Consider the following 20,086-nt stretch of genomic DNA (forward strand, 5'->3'; position numbering starts at 1 on the left):
CCCAACCCCCGTGTCTGTTCTTTCTGCTTCCCTGTTCCTCCTCCAGAAGCATGAATTAAATTTATCAAGGATAAGAGCAATATAGATTTAACATTAAAGCACGTGTGAAGGACGAGAGAGAGAGAGAGAGAGAGAGAGAGAGAGAGAGATCCTTCTAAGCTGGTGGAAGAAAGGACAAGAGAGAGAGAGCATTCTAAGCTGGTGGAAGATAAATAGGACAAAAGAGAGAGAGAGAGAGAGAGAGAGAGAGAGAGAGAGAGCATTATAAGCTGGTGGAAGATAGAACAGATGAGCAGAGAGAGAGAGAGAGAGAGAGAGATCCTTCTAAGCTGGTGGAAGAAAGGACAAGAGAGAGAGCATTCTAAGCTGGTGGAAGATAAATAGGGCAAAAGAGAGAGAGAGAGAGAGAGAGAGAGAGAGAGAGAGAGCATTATAAGCTGGTGGAAGATAGGACAGATGAGCAGAGAGAGAGAGAGAGAGAGAGAGAGAGAGAGAGAGAGCGTATTTGTAGACATGTCATGGCAGTTATATACGATCCAATTCCTTGTGTCGCATAAAATCCTTTTCATTAGACCCATACGATATTTTCCCTCCTTAATTGACCATGATAAAAAAATATAGAGTATCGCTAATTAACTTTTTAATTATTAATACCTTTCTACCTCTCTATCCCTTCAACCTTGAATATTGTCCGGGCTATTTTTTGCAGGGGGCCTTAAAAGAGAGACTTGGGCTAACGACTATTTGGACAAGGAATTTCATATGGCCTTCAAAGGAGAATCTTGAGAGCCAAAAGGGAATATGGAATGCTTGTAGATTCAGTTACGTACAATATCTATTGGGGAACCTGTCATACATACAAAGGAACTATAATCAAGATATAAAACTAATTTTTGTCAACAATAAGCAATTTTCATTACAAAAGCAATATAAATTGCTGTCAATAATATCATTATTATTAAGATGAAACCCTATTTGGAAAAGTTGGATGCTGTAAGTATAAGGGCTCCAACAGGAAAAGAACCTGAAACTGCCGTAGAAGGTTATAAAGTGGGTACAGCCAGAAATCAAGGATAAGCTGAAAAGAACCTACTAAGTACTGCTTACAGTGCTCCCTGCTAAGGTGCATTGACGGGAATAAAAATGCAGTCTTTAAAGGTTTTAAAGACCACTCATGAATGACAGAGGCAAGGGACAGTGACATTGCCCTATCAAGCAGTACAATGCCCCAGAGACTGACCATATTACAAATGATCACACCCAAAGCCCCCTCTCCACCCAAGCTAGGACCAAGGAGGGCCTAGTAATGGTTGCGGATGACTCAGCATATAATGTAGACATATAGGCTTCCCCAAACCGTCCTCCTCCATCCTTAGCTCACAAGGTTGGTGAGGTTGCAGAGACCATAGGAACTAACGAGTATGGGCGGGACTCGAGCCCCAGTCAAGCGATCACCAGTCAGGGATGTTATCACGTAGGCCACCACATCATATTCTCAGTATTAAATTGAATTCCCCCCAAAAAAGACCTTTACTTTTTTTTTTTTTTAGTTAAGTAACTTATAATTTTTCTTTTACTTTTAGTCCCTTGGGTAACTTATAATCCTTAGTGACGATTCTACGTACTAATTATTCTGGAAAAAGTTACAAGTACACACGCAACACTACTTTAAAAAAAAAAAAAAAAAAAAAAAAAAAAAAAAAAAAAAAAAAAAAAAAAAAAAAATTGCATGCCATTTCTTCCCTAAAAACCTGCCATTTCCTTTCATTAAGTGCCATTTCATTAACCCAGCGTGTTTTAGTTTATTAAATGAAACGCGCAAAATACAGCTTAATGTTCCATGTTCGATAAAAATAAAAATCAAATTCTCTGAAACGTTTAAAGCGATCATTGACAGAAATGAAAGATTAAACTTTATTAAGTAGTCTTTCTCGAATCATAATTCTCAAATTTGCAACGCTTAAGTTTTACAAAAATGACTCATTAGACGTTCATAGTTCGCGAGAGTAATCCATTTAAGTAGTAGTAGTAGTAGTAGTAGTAGTAGTAGTAGTAGTAGTAGTAGTAGTAGTAGTAGTAGTAAGAATAATAAAATTTCAATTCAAAATTAATAATAAATTATTATTATTCTTATTATTATTATTATTATTATCATCATCATCATCATCATCATCATCATCATCATCATCATCATCATCATCATTAGTATTATTATTATTATTATTATTATCATTATTATTATTATTATCATTATGATGATGATGATGATGATGATAATTAAAATATCAATAATAATCAAAATAATTATAATAAACTTTGTTTTCAAAACCTTAATAATAATAATAATAATAATAATAATAATAATAATAATAATAATAATAATAATAATAATGTACACTTTCACCGTTTCAACTTAATAGCTTACGATTTAATCCAGAATGCATTTATAAAAACATCTATGACATCACGAACTGGGAATTCACGAAAATTGCAGATTAAAACAGACGAATGAAGGAGGCCTACTTTTTTGGACACATGGAGCCTTCTAAAATAAAGCTAAAATAGCGAATAGGCCTAAACGATTTACCAAACAAATATATTTTTTCTAGTTATCAAACTTGAGAAATTTTTTTGTACGTGGAATGTCATATTAAATTATCGATTATTACTATTAAAGGCTTATGCCTATAACAAAATGGTTTATTCATATTATTTTTGCAATTAAGATAGGCCTAATATTATATATAAACAAGGTGAATTTTTTTTGTACGTGGAATGTCATGTTAAATTATCGTTTATTACTATTAAAGGCTCATGCCTATAACAAAATGGTTTATTCAGATTATTTTTGCAATTAAGATAGGCCTAATATTAAATAGAAACAAGGTGAAATTTTGTTGTACGTGAAATGTCATATTAAATTATCGGTTATTACTATTAAAGGCTCATGCCTATAACAAAATGGCTTATTTAGATTTTTTGGCAATTAAGATAGGCCTAATATTATCTAGAAACAAGGTGAAATTTTATTGTACGTGGAATATCATGTTAAATCATCGTTTATTACTATTAAAGGCTCATGCCTATAACAAATTGGTTTAATCAGATCTTTTATGAGATAGGCCTAATATTATAAAGAAACAATGTCTATACTATATATGAAAGCAACTATTATTTCTCAGTACTGTATAGCAGTTTAACATTAAGGATTTTATAGTCAATAGAAAGATGCAGCCTTGAATGGCAATCAAAAGTAAAATTATATTTATAAAACAATAACAATATAAAAATAACGAACGACTAAAGAAATAAAATATAGAAGGAAATTAAGGATCAACAAATTGCACAGAAAAGAAACCCAGAGATTAGTAGACACAGAAATAAATGTGTGAAAACGTATGAGAAATTTCCGTGGGTTTTCTCAGCCACACCATTCGCTTCCTTCGATTTGCTTGTTTTCTTCTTTTAAAGGTTAGCAAAAATAAATATTCATGTCATGGAAAAATATTTCTTTCACGCAAACCTGACCAAGGTTTTATAAGAAAACATCTATGTATATATTATAGCTGCGGGGACAGAGATGGGCATAACCAATATAAAGACATTTTTCAGATTTCACTAATTGGAAAACCGTAAGAAAATTCATATGTCAAACAGTTCTTATTCAGCACTGGATCTGGTCTAAGATTGGATGGGTGACCACCTGTATAAACAAGACTAAACAGCAAGAGCTTAGGACTACATACCACCTACAACATACCTGTCTGGTTTGGCAAATGCAAATAGTCACATTTGAGTCAACAGCAAGCAAGTCAAATTCCAAAATCTTTAATAAAGTTGAAAACTGATTATATCTAATACCTATTCTTACATAAACCATAACTCAAATTCCCAGTTTCTTCTTTTATATAAGCAATGCAATCACGCTACGCCATGAAACATGAGTCTACCGCACGGACGCTTAATGGTATAAAAAAAAAAAAAAAAAAAAAAAACTCACAAAAAAAAAAAAAAAACATTTCTAAGCCATTACCTTGTGGACAGGGGTGTAAGAATACTACCACAGTACGCCCTATGTATCGCAGAAAGTGACTAAAAGGACAGCTGCTGCCTTGTAGTCTTGCTTTTGAGCAAAGGGCTAGGCCCACTGCCAATAACTGTGGAAACTAAAGCCTTACAGTTGGGTTATTTAGTCAAAGACTAGGCCCACCGTCAATAACTGTGGTTGAGGACTACAAGGGCATGCGAACGTAAAACTCTCTAGTCATATTATAAACCATGTCTGATCCTATTAGAGAGAAGGCGCATATCAGGCAACCGACCCCTTAATGTAAGGATATTTTAAGGCCGATTCGGGACGATGAAGGAACAAGATCCCATGACAGTGAAAAGCGAGCGCGAACACACACACACACACACAAATGGTAATAAATGATCACTTGATAATGACATTTCTGCCGAAGCAGTGCTCTAAAGATAGAATAAATTATAATTAACACTTAGTTTTTAAGCCATAGGTTTACGCCAGAGAATGTAAGGAAGCTGAGTACACACATTGACGTCACCAAGGCTGTTTCCCAAAAGCATAAAGAACAAATATATTTCATATATATAAAACAACAAATGCAGCCGTTGCTAGTCCACTGCAGGACAAAGTCCCCAGACATGTCCTTATTCATGTCTAGTGTTTGCGCCAGTTTTCATCACCAAGCTGGCCAGTGCGGATTGGTGATTGTGGGAGACTAACATCGATCAGAGCAAACCAACCTAATATGGGTGGCCCTGACTAGTACAGGTTTGCTGAGCATGGCGATACACAAATACTTGCGCCACGTTAAGGTATCTCAACTCAGAAAGGGATATATATATATATATATATATATAATATATATATATATATGTGTGTGTGTGTGTGTGTGTGTGTGAATATATAATCCTTTCACGATCTAGTGAAAATAGAACTTATAGTATAAAGGAGAAGAATTACATAACATTCTCTCTCTCTCTCTCTCTCTCTCTCTCTCTCTCTCTCCAGGTCGCATTTGTGCCCTATAAGTGCATGTAAAAGCATGACGGATTGATGGCAATCCCAGGACCCCAGCATTCAAAGCTCTGCAAGTCGAGGGGGAACAAGCAAGACAAATGTACGTGTGTGTGTGTGTGTGTGATTAATGACATCACAAGGATCAGGAAATACAATTTTTTAAAAATTGCAAGGGAAATCCAAATATAACCCACTATCTATTAGTAAGATTGCGATCAAGTAATAATAATAATAATAATAATAATAATAATAATAATAATAATAATAATAATAATAATAATAATGAAAAAGTGATCGGAAATCTCTTAGGAATACTTCTACAGTATATAATTGGACTTCTCCGTAGAGAGGTTGGGTCGTCATATCAATAAGAAAAAAAAATGTAGGTGACCCTTGTTATTGCGCTGCGAAGTACTACACGTTAATTGCAACAAATATAAGTAGTAGTAGTAGTAGGAGAGAGAGAGAGAGAGAGAGAGAGAGAGAGAGAGAGAGATAACCCATCTGTAAATCAAATTCATTAAAAAAAATTATTCAAAATCACACTATATTATGCAGATTTCAAATCAAGCCTAGACTCACTAATAACACTAAATGATACAACAGAGAGATATAAATCAATTTTATCAACTCAAGTGAGGGATGGTACGATGTAGTCTAATATAAACCTGTCCCGAAACTGTCATTCCTCTGGATTTAAAACTGACCGTATTTAACACGAATTGAAGGAGCTAACTTGAAGCCGATTTTATTTTCAAGTCCTGAAAAGGTTTGACACCGTAGCTATTCACAGCCATGTTCGTTGTTGAGAGAGAGAGAGAGAGAGAGAGAGAGAGAGAGAGAGAAATTAAATTACCACCCAGAAAGCTGACAAAAAGATAAAGGTGGAAAATCCCCATATACAAATCTGGTCTTGATCTCAACGGTTCTTGTGGCAATATCTATTCCCAATTTTAAAAGCTATTTCAATTAAAGACCGACTTACATATGATTCAGCGGGCTATAAATAGTTTGATTTCAATTATAATTTATTTTCTTACGACCCTGTTTTGTATTTAACAAGCAACTTTCACATAAAATGAACTGTCTATTAAATTGTTTTGGAAATGTGGCAACGTTGCTTTTCACCCTTCCCAACTCATGGCCCAGAATGACAGTAGCCTTTCAAAGAAGTTTACAACTAGGCCTACATTTATTTATTTTTTTAAATAGACGTTTTATATAATTATCTTTTCAACATGAACCATACATGGTTGAATAGATAGTACAGTATATACTTATATTTACGTAGATGGAATATTATCACTGAGGTAGTACTATAGAATGATATCTACCAAGCTATTAGCGATCTTCAAGAAATTAGGATTTCATCTACCACACAATAGATACCCCCCACTCTATTCTTTACTGTCTATTGTCTCTCTCTCTCTCTCTCTCTCACACACACACACACACGTAAATATAGGCTCCGTTTTTGTAAACCTTATTCAGTAATTATATTCCCTAAACAAAAGATGGATAGAAGAAATGGGGAGGAAATATGGGACCAAACTCATAGGTCTCCTATTATTATTATTATTATTATTATTATTATTATTATTATTATTATTATTATTAACATTATTATTATTATTAATTGCTAAGCTACAACCCTAATTGGCAAAGCAGGATGCTACAAGCGCAGGGGCCCCAACAGGGAAAATACCCAGTGAGGAAAAGAAACAAGGAAAAAAATATTTTTGGAACAGTAACATTAAAATAAATATTTCATATATAAACTTTAAATAATTTAACAAAACAAGAGGAAGAGAAATTAGATAGAATAGTGTGCCCGAGTGTACCCTCAAGCAAGAGAGGAGTTCGTACTGATTTAGCAGCGATGGGGCCGGGGAGGACATTCGGCATCGAGGGTTAATTGGGAGAGAACCTGATAACTCGACAACAAATTTAAAAAAAAAGAAAGAAAAAAAAAAGATTGGAAATCAAGTGGATAAGGAAAAATATTGAGGTAAAGTGCGAACACTTAAGGGGGAACTGCAAACTTCGGTGAAGCCTACAGACATTTCATGAGGTGTACTGTCAACAATAAAACTACGGTTTTATTATATTAGATAACATACCAACAAAGGTAACATTTCAATAACTATCAGAAGTAGAAAAAGATCTATTTCATATTCAACATCTGCATGTTATTGATTAGAGCCATGGAAAAGCAAATCCCGATGAGAGAGAGAGAGAGAGAGAGAGAGAGAGAGAGAGAGAGAGAGATAGATTTTACACCTCCAATACAGCTTTTCTCTCGCACAATTTACAAAGCAAAAAAAAAAAAAAAAAAAAAAAAAAAACCTTAGCTGTTTCTTACAGCAAAAGTAAGTCTTGTGATGTGTGCATTTGTGTGTAAACGTAACAATCCATAATGACGTGACAATTCGTCTTCCGTTATATCTGCTACAATCCACAGGTTGCGTTAGACACACCAGTTAATCTGGTGTGTGTGTGTTTGTGTGTGTGTGTGTAAGTCTAGTGTTTTTATCAATATGCTGTAACTACGTGTATGTATGTATGTAAGTATGTATGTATGTATGTATGTATGTATGTATGTATGTATATAAGAGAGCGAGAGCAAGAGCAATCTACTTCAATTTCTCTTAAATATAAAAAAGGTAGAAAAACATTGTATTTTATTACCATTGTCTTTACCTAAACTAAATAACTTTGAATTCACAAATACGTATTACTGAGCTATGTTTGTATGCGCCCGTAACCCCTGGAGAGAGAGAGAGAGAGAGAGAGAGAGAGAGAGAGAGAGAGAGAGAGAGAGAGAGAGAGAGAGAGAGAGAGAGAGACCTTTCTGCCTTTCGTGTCAAAACGCTGAAAGAAAAAAGAAACAAAAAAAAAAAGAAAAAAATATTGATCTTAAGTAGAAGGTCGAGTTACTCCAGAAAATCCAAGTCACAGTGATAAGAAAATAGGATTATCCCAAGGTCCACCTTGGGATTATCTTTCAGTATTGGGCGGTATTCATAAAGAAAAGGATATGCTTATACTTGCAAAATATGAAGGAAATCCTTCTACCTTTATTCATAAACATTTCAAGCAAAAGCTTCTACTTTTAGAGCAAAAGCATATCCTTATAATCACATAAAAGTAAATGGTTATACATAAAGAAGACCCTTTACTTCATATAAAGACCATATGCTTCGAAAAAGCTGAGTCTGGTCAGTAGCAGACTGCAGTTCGAAGAGAAATGTTGTTCTGTCCGATTCTCAGCACGATGGCAGATTTTGTGGATGTGAGGCATGTTAAACAATACATGCCTATTTACCCACACTTGATCGTGATTTCAAGATGTTATTCCGTTTTGAAGAACAATATGTACAGTGGCTTGCGGACAGATATCTTGTCCACACCTGGAATCTCGATGAAATATCAAGGTTAAGCCATAACTTGGTGATATGCATTTTACATTTGCTTTTGCATGTATAAACAGTTGGGAGAATACGAAGGCTGCTGTATTTAGGGATGTATGTATGTACAAACAGTATATATGTATGTATGTATGTATGTATGTGTATATATATACATGCAAATATACTGTATTCATATAACATATATAGTTTATATATATATACATATACATACACACATATATATATACATATATATGTATGTATATGTATGTATTTATGTCTGTGTATATATATGTATATATATACATCGTATGAATATACATATATATACACAGAATATTCATATACTGCAAAAGCTTATATACATGTATGTATACACACACACACACACACATATATATATATATATATATATATATATATATATATATATATATATATATATATCGATTCATACCAGAAATAGATTGTTCTAAATCCCAAACCTGAAATAATTTAGCTGAAATCAACTATTTCAATTCTGTCTTCAAAACTTTTCAACTCAAATCCATAAATCAAATCACGTAGTTTATTATTATTATTATTATTATTATTATTATTATTATTATTATTATTATTATTATTATTATTATCATTGTTGTTGTTGTTGTTGTTGTTGTTATAAAAAAGAATGGAATTTTTCGAGAGTCCTAAAAGAATTCGGAAGAAAATCTTCTCGGATTTCCAAATGGCTTCAGAAGAAATAGCCATAGACTTAGCATGGAATTCTGAATGCCTCCAGAACGGAATCTCAGAACGGTATCGGAAGAAAACTTTCACGGATTGCCAAATGGCTTCAGAAAAAAATAGCCATAGACTTGGCATGGAATTCTGAATGCCTCCAGAATGGAATCTCAGAACGGTTTCGGAAGGAAACTTTCCAGAATTTCCAAAAGTCTTCAAAGGACATAGCCGTATACTTGACATGGATTTCTGAATGACTCCAGAACTGAAATTTCCAGGAGCAGTCCTGAACAACTCCTCCCCGAGCTTCAAATGTCTTCTGAAGACCTGATCTTCATTTTTTTTCAAACGTAGCCTGCAACACCTCACATGATCTGTATGTAGCTGGCGAAATCTAACCAAGGAATTGCGCGTCAATAGGAGTAAGAGGAAATGAGTTGATGACTGGGAGAAGGATTTCACTTAACTCACAGAGATCGCGTTCTGGCAGAATAGAAAGCTGCCGGTAAAAATTATGCGTTACGTCTTCGGAACACCATCAACGACAGGTGGTTTTGGTTGCTGCTGAAGTTACCGATCGTTCCTTTTATATCGCCCGACCTATAGAAAGACACGGGATCTTCCGTTGGCAGCTGAGCTTTGAAGATCATAATGTATGAGCCTTTCAGGATCCTTTGCTTGGGCTTTTGCGACGATGTCTTATTAAAGGAGACTCTTGGAAAAAGTACGAGGCTTTGTATCGATGCAAAAACGGATTGCGGGGAATGAGGATGGAGGCAGAATGGTTCAACTGAACGGTGAGTGACGTGTAGTTCTTCAACAGGATTGTCCTAAAATTCGCCATTGAAGTAAGGACATATCCAGACGACATTGGTAAATATATCATGTTGCTCGTCATTTACTTTGGCATGATAGTGTATGCTGAGATATCGATAGTATTCATCTCTTTACTCATTGCCCAGATAGGTAAAGAATAAATGCCTTCGATTTCCCAGAGGAATCTGACGAAGTGAGGACTCGCGGCACTGAAATCTCTTTTGAAATCTACAAGGACACTGACGAACTAAGGAAAAGAGACAATGAAATCTCGAAAGAAACAGATACTCTTATGAAAGAAGATCTTGAAAACTAAAAGACAGGAGAGAACAGCGAAGAGGAGCCTCTGATGCCCGAGGTAAGTCACCTAAAAATAGAGAGCCTCTAATGCTAGAAGTAAGGCACCTCAAAATATAGATCGAAGACCCTCTAATGCTAAAAGTATGGAACCTAGAAATATATGTCAAAGAACTTCTAATGCTAGAAGTGTGGGAGCTAAAGAGAGAGAGCAAAGAACTTCTAATGTTAGAGGTGTGGGAGCTATAAAGAGAGGTCAAAGAACTTCTAATGCTTGAGGTAAGGGAGAAGAAAAGAGGTCACAGAACTTCTAATGCTAGAGGTGTGGGAGCTAAAAAGAAGTCAAAGAACTTCTAATGCTAGAGGTGTGGGAGCTAAAAAGAGGTCAAAGATCTTCTAAAGCTAGAGGTGTGGGAGCTAAAAAGAGGTCAAAGAACTTCTAATGCTAGAGGTGTGGGAGCTAAAAAGAAGTCAAAGAACTTCTAATGCTAGAGGTGTGGGAGCTAAAAAGAGGTCAAAGAACTTCTAATGCTAGAGGTGTGGGAGCTAAACAGAGGTCAAAGAACCTCTAATGCTAGAGGTGTGGGAGCTAAACAGAGGTCAAACAACTTCTAATGCAAGGGGTGTGGGAGCTAAAAAAAGGTCAAAGAACTTCTAATGCTAGAGGTGTGGGAGCTAAACAGAGGTCAAAGAACCTTTAATGCTAGAGGTGTGAGAGATAAAAAGAGGTCAAAGAACTTCTAATGCAAGGGGTGTGGGAGCTAAAAAGAGGTAAAAGAACTTCTAATGCAAGGGGTGTGGGAGCTAAAAAGAGGTAAAAGAACTTCTAATGCAAGGGGTGTGGGAGCTAAAAAGAGGTCAAAGAATTTCTACTGCAAGGGGTGTGGAAGCTAAAAAGAGGTCAAAGAACTTCTAATGCAAGGGGTGTGGGAGCTAAAAAGAGGTCAAAGATCTTCTAATGCAAGGGGTGTGGGAGCTAAAAAGAGGTCAAAGAACTTCTAATGCAAGGGGTGGGGGGAGCTAAAAAGAGGTCAAAGAACTTCTAATGCAAGGGGTGTGGGAGCTAAAAAAGAGGTCAAAGAACTTCTAATGCAAGGGGTGTGGGAGCTAAAAAGAGGTCAAAGAATTTCTAATGCAAGGGGTGGGGAAGCTAAAAAGAGGTCAAAGATCTTCTAATGCAAGGGGTGTGGGAGCTAAGAAGAGGTCAAAGAATTTCTAATGCAAGGGGTGAGGAAGCTAAAAAGAGGTCAAAGATCTTCTAATGCAAGGGGTGTGGGAGCTAAAAAGAGGTCAAAGAACTTCTAATGCAAGGGGTGTGGGAGCTAAAAAGAGGTCAAAGATCTTCTAATGCAAGGGGTGTGGGAGCTAAGAAGAGGTCAAAGAATTTCTAATGCAAGGGGTGGGGAAGCTAAAAAGAGGTCAAAGATCTTCTAATGCAAGGGGTGTGGGAGCTAAAAAGAGGTCAAAGATCTTCTAATGCAAGGGGTGGGGAAGCTAAAAAGAGGTCAAAGATCTTCTAATGCAAGGGGTGGGGAAGCTAAAAAGAGGTCAAAGATCTTCTAATGCAAGGGGTGTGGGAGCTAAAAAGAGGTCAAAGAACTTCTAATGCAAGGGGTGTGGGAGCTAAAAAGAGGTCAAAGATCTTCTAATGCAAGGGGTGTGGGAGCTAAGAAGAGGTCAAAGAATTTCTAATGCAAGGGGTGGGGAAGCTAAAAAGAGGTCAAAGATCTTCTAATGCAAGGGGTGTGGGAGCTAAAAAGAGGTCAAAGAACTTCTAATGCAAGGGGTGTGGGAGCTAAAAAGAGGTCAAAGATCTTCTAATGCAAGGTGTGTGGGAGCTAAAAAGAGGTCAAAGAACTTCTAATGCAAGGGGTGTGGGAGCTAAAAAGAGGTCAAAGATCTTCTAATGCAAGGGGTGGGGAAGCTAAAAAGAGGTCAAAGATCTTCTAATGCAAGGGGTGGGGAAGCTAAAAAGAGGTCAAAGATCTTCTAATGCAAGGGGTGGGGAAGCTAAAAAGAGGTCAAAGATCTTCTAATGCAAGGGGTGTGGGAGCTAAAAAGAGGTCAAAGAACTTCTAATGCAAGGGGTGTGGGAGCTAAAAAGAGGTCAAAGATCTTCTAATGCAAGGGGTGTGGGAGCTAAGAAGAGGTCAAAGAATTTCTAATGCAAGGGGTGGGGAAGCTAAAAAGAGGTCAAAGATCTTCTAATGCAAGGGGTGTGGGAGCTAAGAAGAGGTCAAAGAATTTCTAATGCAAGGGGTGGGGAAGCTAAAAAGAGGTCAAAGAACGTCTAATGCAAGGGGTGTGGGAGCTAAAAAGAGGTCAAAGATCTTCTAATGCAAGGGGTGTGGGAGCTAAAAAGAGGTCAAAGATCTTCTAATGCAAGGGGTGTGGGAGCTAAGAAGAGGTCAAAGAATTTCTAATGCAAGGGGTGGGGAAGCTAAAAAGAGGTCAAAGATCTTCTAATGCAAGGGGTGTGGGAGCTAAAAAGAGGTCAAAGATCTTCTAATGCAAGGGGTGGGGAAGCTAAAAAGAGGTCAAAGATCTTCTAATGCAAGGGGTGGGGATGCTAAAAAGAGGTCAATGATCTTCTAATGCAAGGGGTGGGGAAGCTAAAAAGAGGTCAAAGATCTTCTAATGCAAGGGGTGGGGAAGCTAAAAAGAGGTCAAAGATCTTCTAATGCAAGGGGTGTGGGAGCTAAAAAGAGGTCAAAGAACTTCTAATGCAAGGGGTGTGGGAGCTAAAAAGAGGTCAAAGATCTTCTAATGCAAGGGGTGTGGGAGCTAAGAAGAGGTCAAAGAATTTCTAATGCAAGGGGTGGGGAAGCTAAAAAGAGGTCAAAGATCTTCTAATGCAAGGGGTGTGGGAGCTAAAAAGAGGTCAAAGATCTTCTAATGCAAGGGGTGGGGAAGCTAAAAAGAGGTCAAAGATCTTCTAATGCAAGGGGTGGGGAAGCTAAAAAGAGGTCAAAGATCTTCTAATGCAAGGGGTGGGGAAGCTAAAAAGAGGTCAAAGATCTTCTAATGCAAGGGGTGGGGAAGCTAAAAAGAGGTCAAAGATCTTCTAATGCAAGGGGTGTGGGAGCTAAAAAGAGGTCAAAGAACTTCTAATGCAAGGGGTGTGGGAGCTAAAAAGGGGTCAAAGATCTTCTAATGCAAGGGGTGTGGGAGCTAAGAAGAGGTCAAAGAATTTCTAATGCAAGGGGTGGGGAAGCTAAAAAGAGGTCAAAGATCTTCTAATGCAAGGGGTGTGGGAGCTAAAAAGAGGTCAAAGAACTTCTAATGCAAGGGGTGTGGGAGCTAAAAAGAGGTCAAAGATCTTCTAATGCAAGGGGTGTGGGAGCTAAAAAGAGGTCAAAGAACTTCTAATGCAAGGGGTGTGGGAGCTAAAAAGAGGTCAAAGATCTTCTAATGCAAGGGGTGTGGGAGCTAAGAAGAGGTCAAAGAATTTCTAATGCAAGGGGTGGGGAAGCTAAAAAGAGGTCAAAGATCTTCTAATGCAAGGGGTGTGGGAGCTAAAAAGAGGTCAAAGATCTTCTAATGCAAGGGGTGGGGAAGCTAAAAAGAGGTCAAAGATCTTCTAATGCAAGGGGTGGGGAAGCTAAAAAGAGGTCAAAGATCTTCTAATGCAAGGGGTGGGGAAGCTAAAAAGAGGTCAAAGATCTTCTAATGCAAGGGGTGTGGGAGCTAAAAAGAGGTCAAAGAACTTCTAATGCAAGGGGTGTGGGAGCTAAAAAGAGGTCAAAGATCTTCTAATGCAAGGGGTGTGGGAGCTAAGAAGAGGTCAAAGAATTTCTAATGCAAGGGGTGGGGAAGCTAAAAAGAGGTCAAAGATCTTCTAATGCAAGGGGTGTGGGAGCTAAAAAGAGGTCAAAGAACTTCTAATGCAAGGGGTGTGGGAGCTAAAAAGAGGTCAAAGATCTTCTAATGCAAGGGGTGTGGGAGCTAAAAAGAGGTCAAAGATCTTCTAATGCAAGGGGTGTGGGAGCTAAAAAGAGGTCAAAGAACTTCTAATACAAGGGGTGGGGGATAGATGTCGCCAGCAAGGCTTTGGGGAAGGCACGGGGAGGTCTGTGTTCTTTCTGATGCGTAAACTTAATTAAATACAAGTAAAAACAGGGCATTAAATACGTATTATAAATACTAAACTCTTTCTTATCTTGACAGCACAAATGAAATCTTACAAGTTCCAACATGTAACCAAGCGCTCCCGAAACACGAGTCAACCTTTTACTTCTGCTTGGAGGATATCCTCGCAAGTAAAAGGTAGAAGTACAAGGTAATTCTCTGAAGCAAAAGTTAGAAGTATAAGCAAATCTTTCTTTCCATATTCATAATGATTACCTTATGCTTACAAGGATATCGTTCATTTCTATGAATACCTCCCATTGTCTAAGTCGAGGAACCAGAGATACTGGAATTTATTTATATTTTCATTCTTTTCGTCAGGTCTGGGCTACTAACGGAGATTAGAGAGGGCTGCCCGTTTACATGTCACACGGCTGTTTTCTGTATATAGAAATTCTTTCGAAGAAATTTACGAAATTGGACGATTATAAAGACCTAGGTAATACAAAAAATGGGAAAATTTATAAAGAATGTGCTAATAGAGACAATAATATGTGCGAACAGATAATGCAGAAGGGACTCAGCAAATATTTAACGGGGTGCACTGGCGGAGGAATGAAAGTGAGGAAATGAAAAGAGTGGAGGAAAATGAAATGGGGTACGGACAACGAAAGGAGGAAAGGGGGTGCGGTGAGGAAAGGGGATGCAGTGAGGAAAGGGGAATAAACAAGGGAAGAGAGAGAAGTAAAATATGGAGGGATAAAGAGGGTGGAAACACAACAGTAGGGGGAGGAGGGAAGTAAAGGAATAAGGAACTAAAGACTAAAAATAACGAAGATAGACTAAGATAACGAACGAATAAGGAAAACAGGAGAAAGAAGTAGAACACTATACTCATTTTTTTAATGAGGTGCATTTGCACTGACTTGCAGGGGTGCCTTTTTAACTCGGAATAGTTTCCCACTAGCTGATTGGTTGGACAAGATTATTCTAACGAATCAGATAGCAGGAAACTTAACCATGCTAAAAGGGCACCCCTGCGAGTCGGTGCAAATGCGTCTCGTAAAAAAATTGAGTAAAGAGACTGTTAGGAGAAAAATATGATGACTTTACCTTCGGTAATATATCAGCATACCTTTGGCTACTTATCATTACCAAAAGACAATATTAGCTGATAGTTTAAATAACCTGGCGTGGTGCTAAGTTATGTCAAATAAATAGACTCTGCGCTGGCATAGACCTACTCAATTTGTCTATAGCTAAATTACTATACCTGCAATAGACGCTTGGCTAATTAATGAGGTCAGTTTGACCTAAATTCAGAAGTGCCAAAAGCAATTGACGAAAGGTTAATTGGAGAGGGAGGGGGAGGAGAGGAGGGTGTATAGACAATTTTCGTGAGCACGGTATTTAGGTCTATCATCTTCCAAGGACGAGTTTTTGCCTGTAATTTACTTTTTTTCCTTTTTTCTTTGTCTATACATTTGTCTGTTCAAGTGACATGTATCTGTGTGTTTGAGGTCAAGGACAGAGGACCAACGGCTGTCTAAATAGCCTCTAACAGAGGAAGCTATAAAGGGAAATGGGTAGGCCTATTTCATCAATTTCACCTTTCAGAGGAAAATGTAGTTTTAATAAATGTTGAGAAGCTGTTTGAACCTTTCTGATTTTACGACAATTGTTCTAGCTTGGTTTATAATATCAATATTAATATCAAATAGTACTATGGTCTTCCACTGTCTTGCGATAGAGTTCTCTTGCTTGAGGGCACACTCAGGCACACGATTCTAACTGATTTCTATTTTTTTTTTTTTTTTTTTAAGTTTTAATTTATATATGGAATATTAATTGTGTTGTTACTGTTCTTAAAATATTCTATTTTCTTTATCCATTAATTCTCTAGTAGTTTATTTATTTCATTATTAACTTTCCTCACTGGGCTATTCTCCCTGTTGGGGCCCTTGGGTGGATTATATCCTGCTTTTCCAACTAGGGTTGTAGCTTAGTAGGTAACAACAACAACAACAAATGGAAGGAAGTTTTATGCAATGGACCGACCATAAACATGCCTGTACTAGTAGCTCGTGATTATCTCCTCAAACAAATACTTCTGAAACAATGAACATTCCTGACAGATAGTTTGATTGATTGAGGGTTATATGACGTCGAGAGAGAGAGAGAGAGAGAGAGAGAGAGAGAGAGAGAGAGAGAGAGAGAGAGAGAGAGATAGAGCTTACGTTCTAATGTGAGCCTAGCGTGAAATGAAATTTCAATCTCTTCACTGACTCACATGGGTAGATTCGTATATAGAAGCATGAAACGACTGAATAACATGGGTGATTTTACCAGATAGTTTTATTTTTTTAAATAAAAAGATAAAAAAAACATAGTTTTATTTTTGAATGGGAAATGGGAACATAACTAACCTCTTAATTCGAAAACTAAACAACCGATTTTTGCTGCTCTCTCTCTCTCTCTCTCTCTCTCTCTCTCTCTCTCTCTCTCTCTCTCTCTCTCTCTCTCTCTCTCTCTCCAAAATAATAATAAACATCTCTCTCTCTCTCTCTCTCTCTCTCTCTCTCTCTCTCTCTCTCTCTCCGAAATAAAACTAAATCTCTCTCTCTCTCTCTCTCTCTCTCTCTCTCTCTCTCTCTCTCTCTCTCTTCTACAAAAAATAAAACTAAATATTTCTCCGTATCCTTAAAACTAAGTCAACGAATATCATTTTGTCTATGCAGATAAAAAAAATACATTGTACCATAAAAAAAACTAATTTTTACTTGTTATTTAATTTAAATTAACATTTCTGCTTTCAAACCGTCATTATCATACATTAATACCTAGTAGTTACACAGTTAAAATAGTGCTGTTATATTTAGCCGTGAGAAAGGAGCTAAATAGTTGGATTGACAGTCTTAAACGGCTACAGTTTACCTTTAATAATAATAATAATAATAATAATAATAATAATAATAATAATAATAATAATAATATTAATAATAATACTTTAAAATTATAATTATAATTATAATACTTTAACAACAACAACAACAACAACAACAATAATAATAATAATAATAATAATAATAATTCCGAAGATATATCTAATTTGATTTCAGAAAATTTTGGCCAAAATTTTCCGTTAGGCAACAAATTAAAATTCTAAGAGAGTTGAACACCCAGACTTAAAGGTTTTAAAGGCTACTCATGAATGGCAGAGGCAAGGGGCAGTGACATTGGCCTAGCTAGCAGGACAATGCCCTAGAGACTGACCAAAGCTAAGATAAGAGAGGGCCAGGCAATGGCTGTTGATGACTCAAACAGGTAGACCTATAGGCTCCCTAAAACCCCTCATCCTTAGCTCACAAGGATGGTGAGGATCCAGACACTAAAAAAGCTATCGAGCCTGAGCGGGACTACAACCCAAGTCCAGTAGAACGCTAGACAGGAACGTTTCCAACCTATAAAATGAAACAGGAGGAACAAAAGTGAAGTGGAAATCTGAAAAATGGTTGCGTCTAGAATTGGAATAATGAAATCTTTCCCAGATATTATTATTATTATTATTATTACCTGCTAAGCTACAGCCCTAGTTGGAAAAGCAGGATGCTATAAGCCCATGGGCTCCAACAGGGAAAATAGCCCTGTGAGGAAAGGAAACAAGGAAAACTAAAATATTTTAAGGACAGTAACATTAAAATAATTATTTCCTATATAATCTATAAAAACTAACAAAATAAGTGTAAGAGAAATAAGAGAAAATAGTATGCCTAAGTGTACCCTCAAGCAAGAGACCTAACAGAAAAAAAAAACGACAGTTGCAATGTGAAGTAAAATAGGAAAAAACGAATCGGGGAAGGAAATTAGTAGAAGCCTAAAAAGGTAGCTTAGCTAAGGCCCGAAACAGACATTGCAAACAATCTAACTAATGTTCACCAAAAAGTATATAATTATTGTTTTTGAGTGACTAAAAATTAAAATCAAGATGTGTGATGTTTTGAATTGTTAAATTAGATGGATTTGTTTATAGAAAAATGCAATTAAATGCGATTATACTGTAAATATTGTGATTGTAAAGAATATGTAATTTAACTTTTAATATAAAAAGATAAAAAAAATGCTTCGACTAGGCCTACACCATGTTCACATTCTTTTCACCCTCAATATTAAGACAATGTCAAAATAAACTTTCAGATATGCCTATAAATTTATATTTGTTTACAATAGAGAAAAACAATAGTTTTGCATAATTTGGCAATATAAGGAGAGCGTGGTCTCGTAAACACACTATAAATTTACTATGCACAATACGGAAACATCCACTAAAATAAAAAAAAGGAAAATAACGTTCACAACACGTGCAATAACATTTTGGAGATTGCACGATCTAACGTATATATTATGGGTAATTCATTCGGATATTCGACCTCGTTGCTCCTTTTGGATAGACTACTTGGGAATACATACTTTTTAATAGAACAATTAATACTGGATCAACCTACGGCATAGCTTCCTTTGTACGAGAACGTTAATTGCCATAATAATAGATAGGGTTGTTTTACGTATTAATTTCGACGGAATCTATACAGTATACTATATAAGTTACTTATATAACATGAGTATAGGCACATGAGCACACATACATACATACACAAACAGAAAAAACATCCTTAATACATTCTAAAACTGCCATTGTAAAATTTCGGTATGTTCCAAACGCCATCAACTTCATTAATGTATACGTAACTTACCCAAAATAGATGCCTTACTCAAATACTAAAACAATTGTAACCTCAAATACAAGAACTTATAAGTACCAAAATACCCATGAAATTGAATAATAAGGTATAATAACAAAAAAACAAAAACAAAAAATAACTTGCCATGGTGAATTTTCGGTATGCTCCAAATGTCATCAACTTCATTAATATATACATAGCTTACCCAATATAGATGCTTTACTCAAATATTAAAACAATTGTAACCTTAAATACAAGTACCTATAATTACCAAAATACGCATGATATTGAATAACCTCGCATAGACAAAAAACAAAAACTAAAAAACAAACATGGCGGGTACATACCACGCAAGATAGCCCGCCAAAAACTCTCCGACTGGTGACGTAACGGCAGAAATACGGATCTTGTAACGACGAATAAAATCATTTTCGCAACACGAAACACTCACAATTTCAAAGAAATACATTCCGGTTACGAAGTACGACGTCCGGTCGAGTAATAGCTCGAGGGAGATAGATTTTCAACCTTAACCGGCTTCGAGTAGTGTCCAACTGCCCATCAGTGTTGCCAGATAGGTTAGTCTAAAAATCCCCAAAACTCATGAAAATAAAATTCCTAAAACAATCCAAAAATCCCCATTACCATAAATATATTTCCTTCTAATCCTGTAGGCTTTAATGATATAGAAATTACACGCTATACTTCATGTAAGTGCAAGTAAACTAATTGCAACAATATAAAGATTTGGCAAAACTGCTGTCCATTTGCCGGTCACTGGCTGGGGAGGGGAGGGATGCCGGTGTTGCTCTCTCTGGGACGCTTAATTATTATCAAACTTCTATTTACGTAGTTTAATATTTATCTAAGATAGGTAATTCGTTCAGTTAAGATGATAATAACTAATAAACATTTTGTTTATCGTAATAACCCGACAGTAACATAGAAAATATTATGGAAATCTTAATTTATTGAAGAAACTGCCATAT

The 20,086-nt window shown here is 36.4% G+C and overlaps 1 protein-coding gene across 1 annotated transcript in view; it reads right to left on the bottom strand.

The window, feature by feature from the left end:
- The window catches only part of LOC137638522 (uncharacterized), a 361,032-nt gene extending 341,400 nt beyond the window's left edge, over positions 1 to 19,632 (bottom strand). The window contains exon 1 of the mRNA XM_068370640.1: positions 19,445 to 19,632. Coding sequence (XP_068226741.1) covers positions 19,445 to 19,526 — 82 coding nt within the window. The 5' untranslated portion in view covers positions 19,527 to 19,632. The remainder of the gene's footprint in view (positions 1 to 19,444) is intronic.
- Between the last annotated feature and the right edge of the window lie 454 nt (positions 19,633 to 20,086).

This window comes from Palaemon carinicauda, chromosome 3, assembly GCF_036898095.1.
Source record: "Palaemon carinicauda isolate YSFRI2023 chromosome 3, ASM3689809v2, whole genome shotgun sequence".
In the NCBI taxonomy this organism is placed as follows: Eukaryota; Metazoa; Arthropoda; class Malacostraca; order Decapoda; family Palaemonidae; genus Palaemon; species Palaemon carinicauda.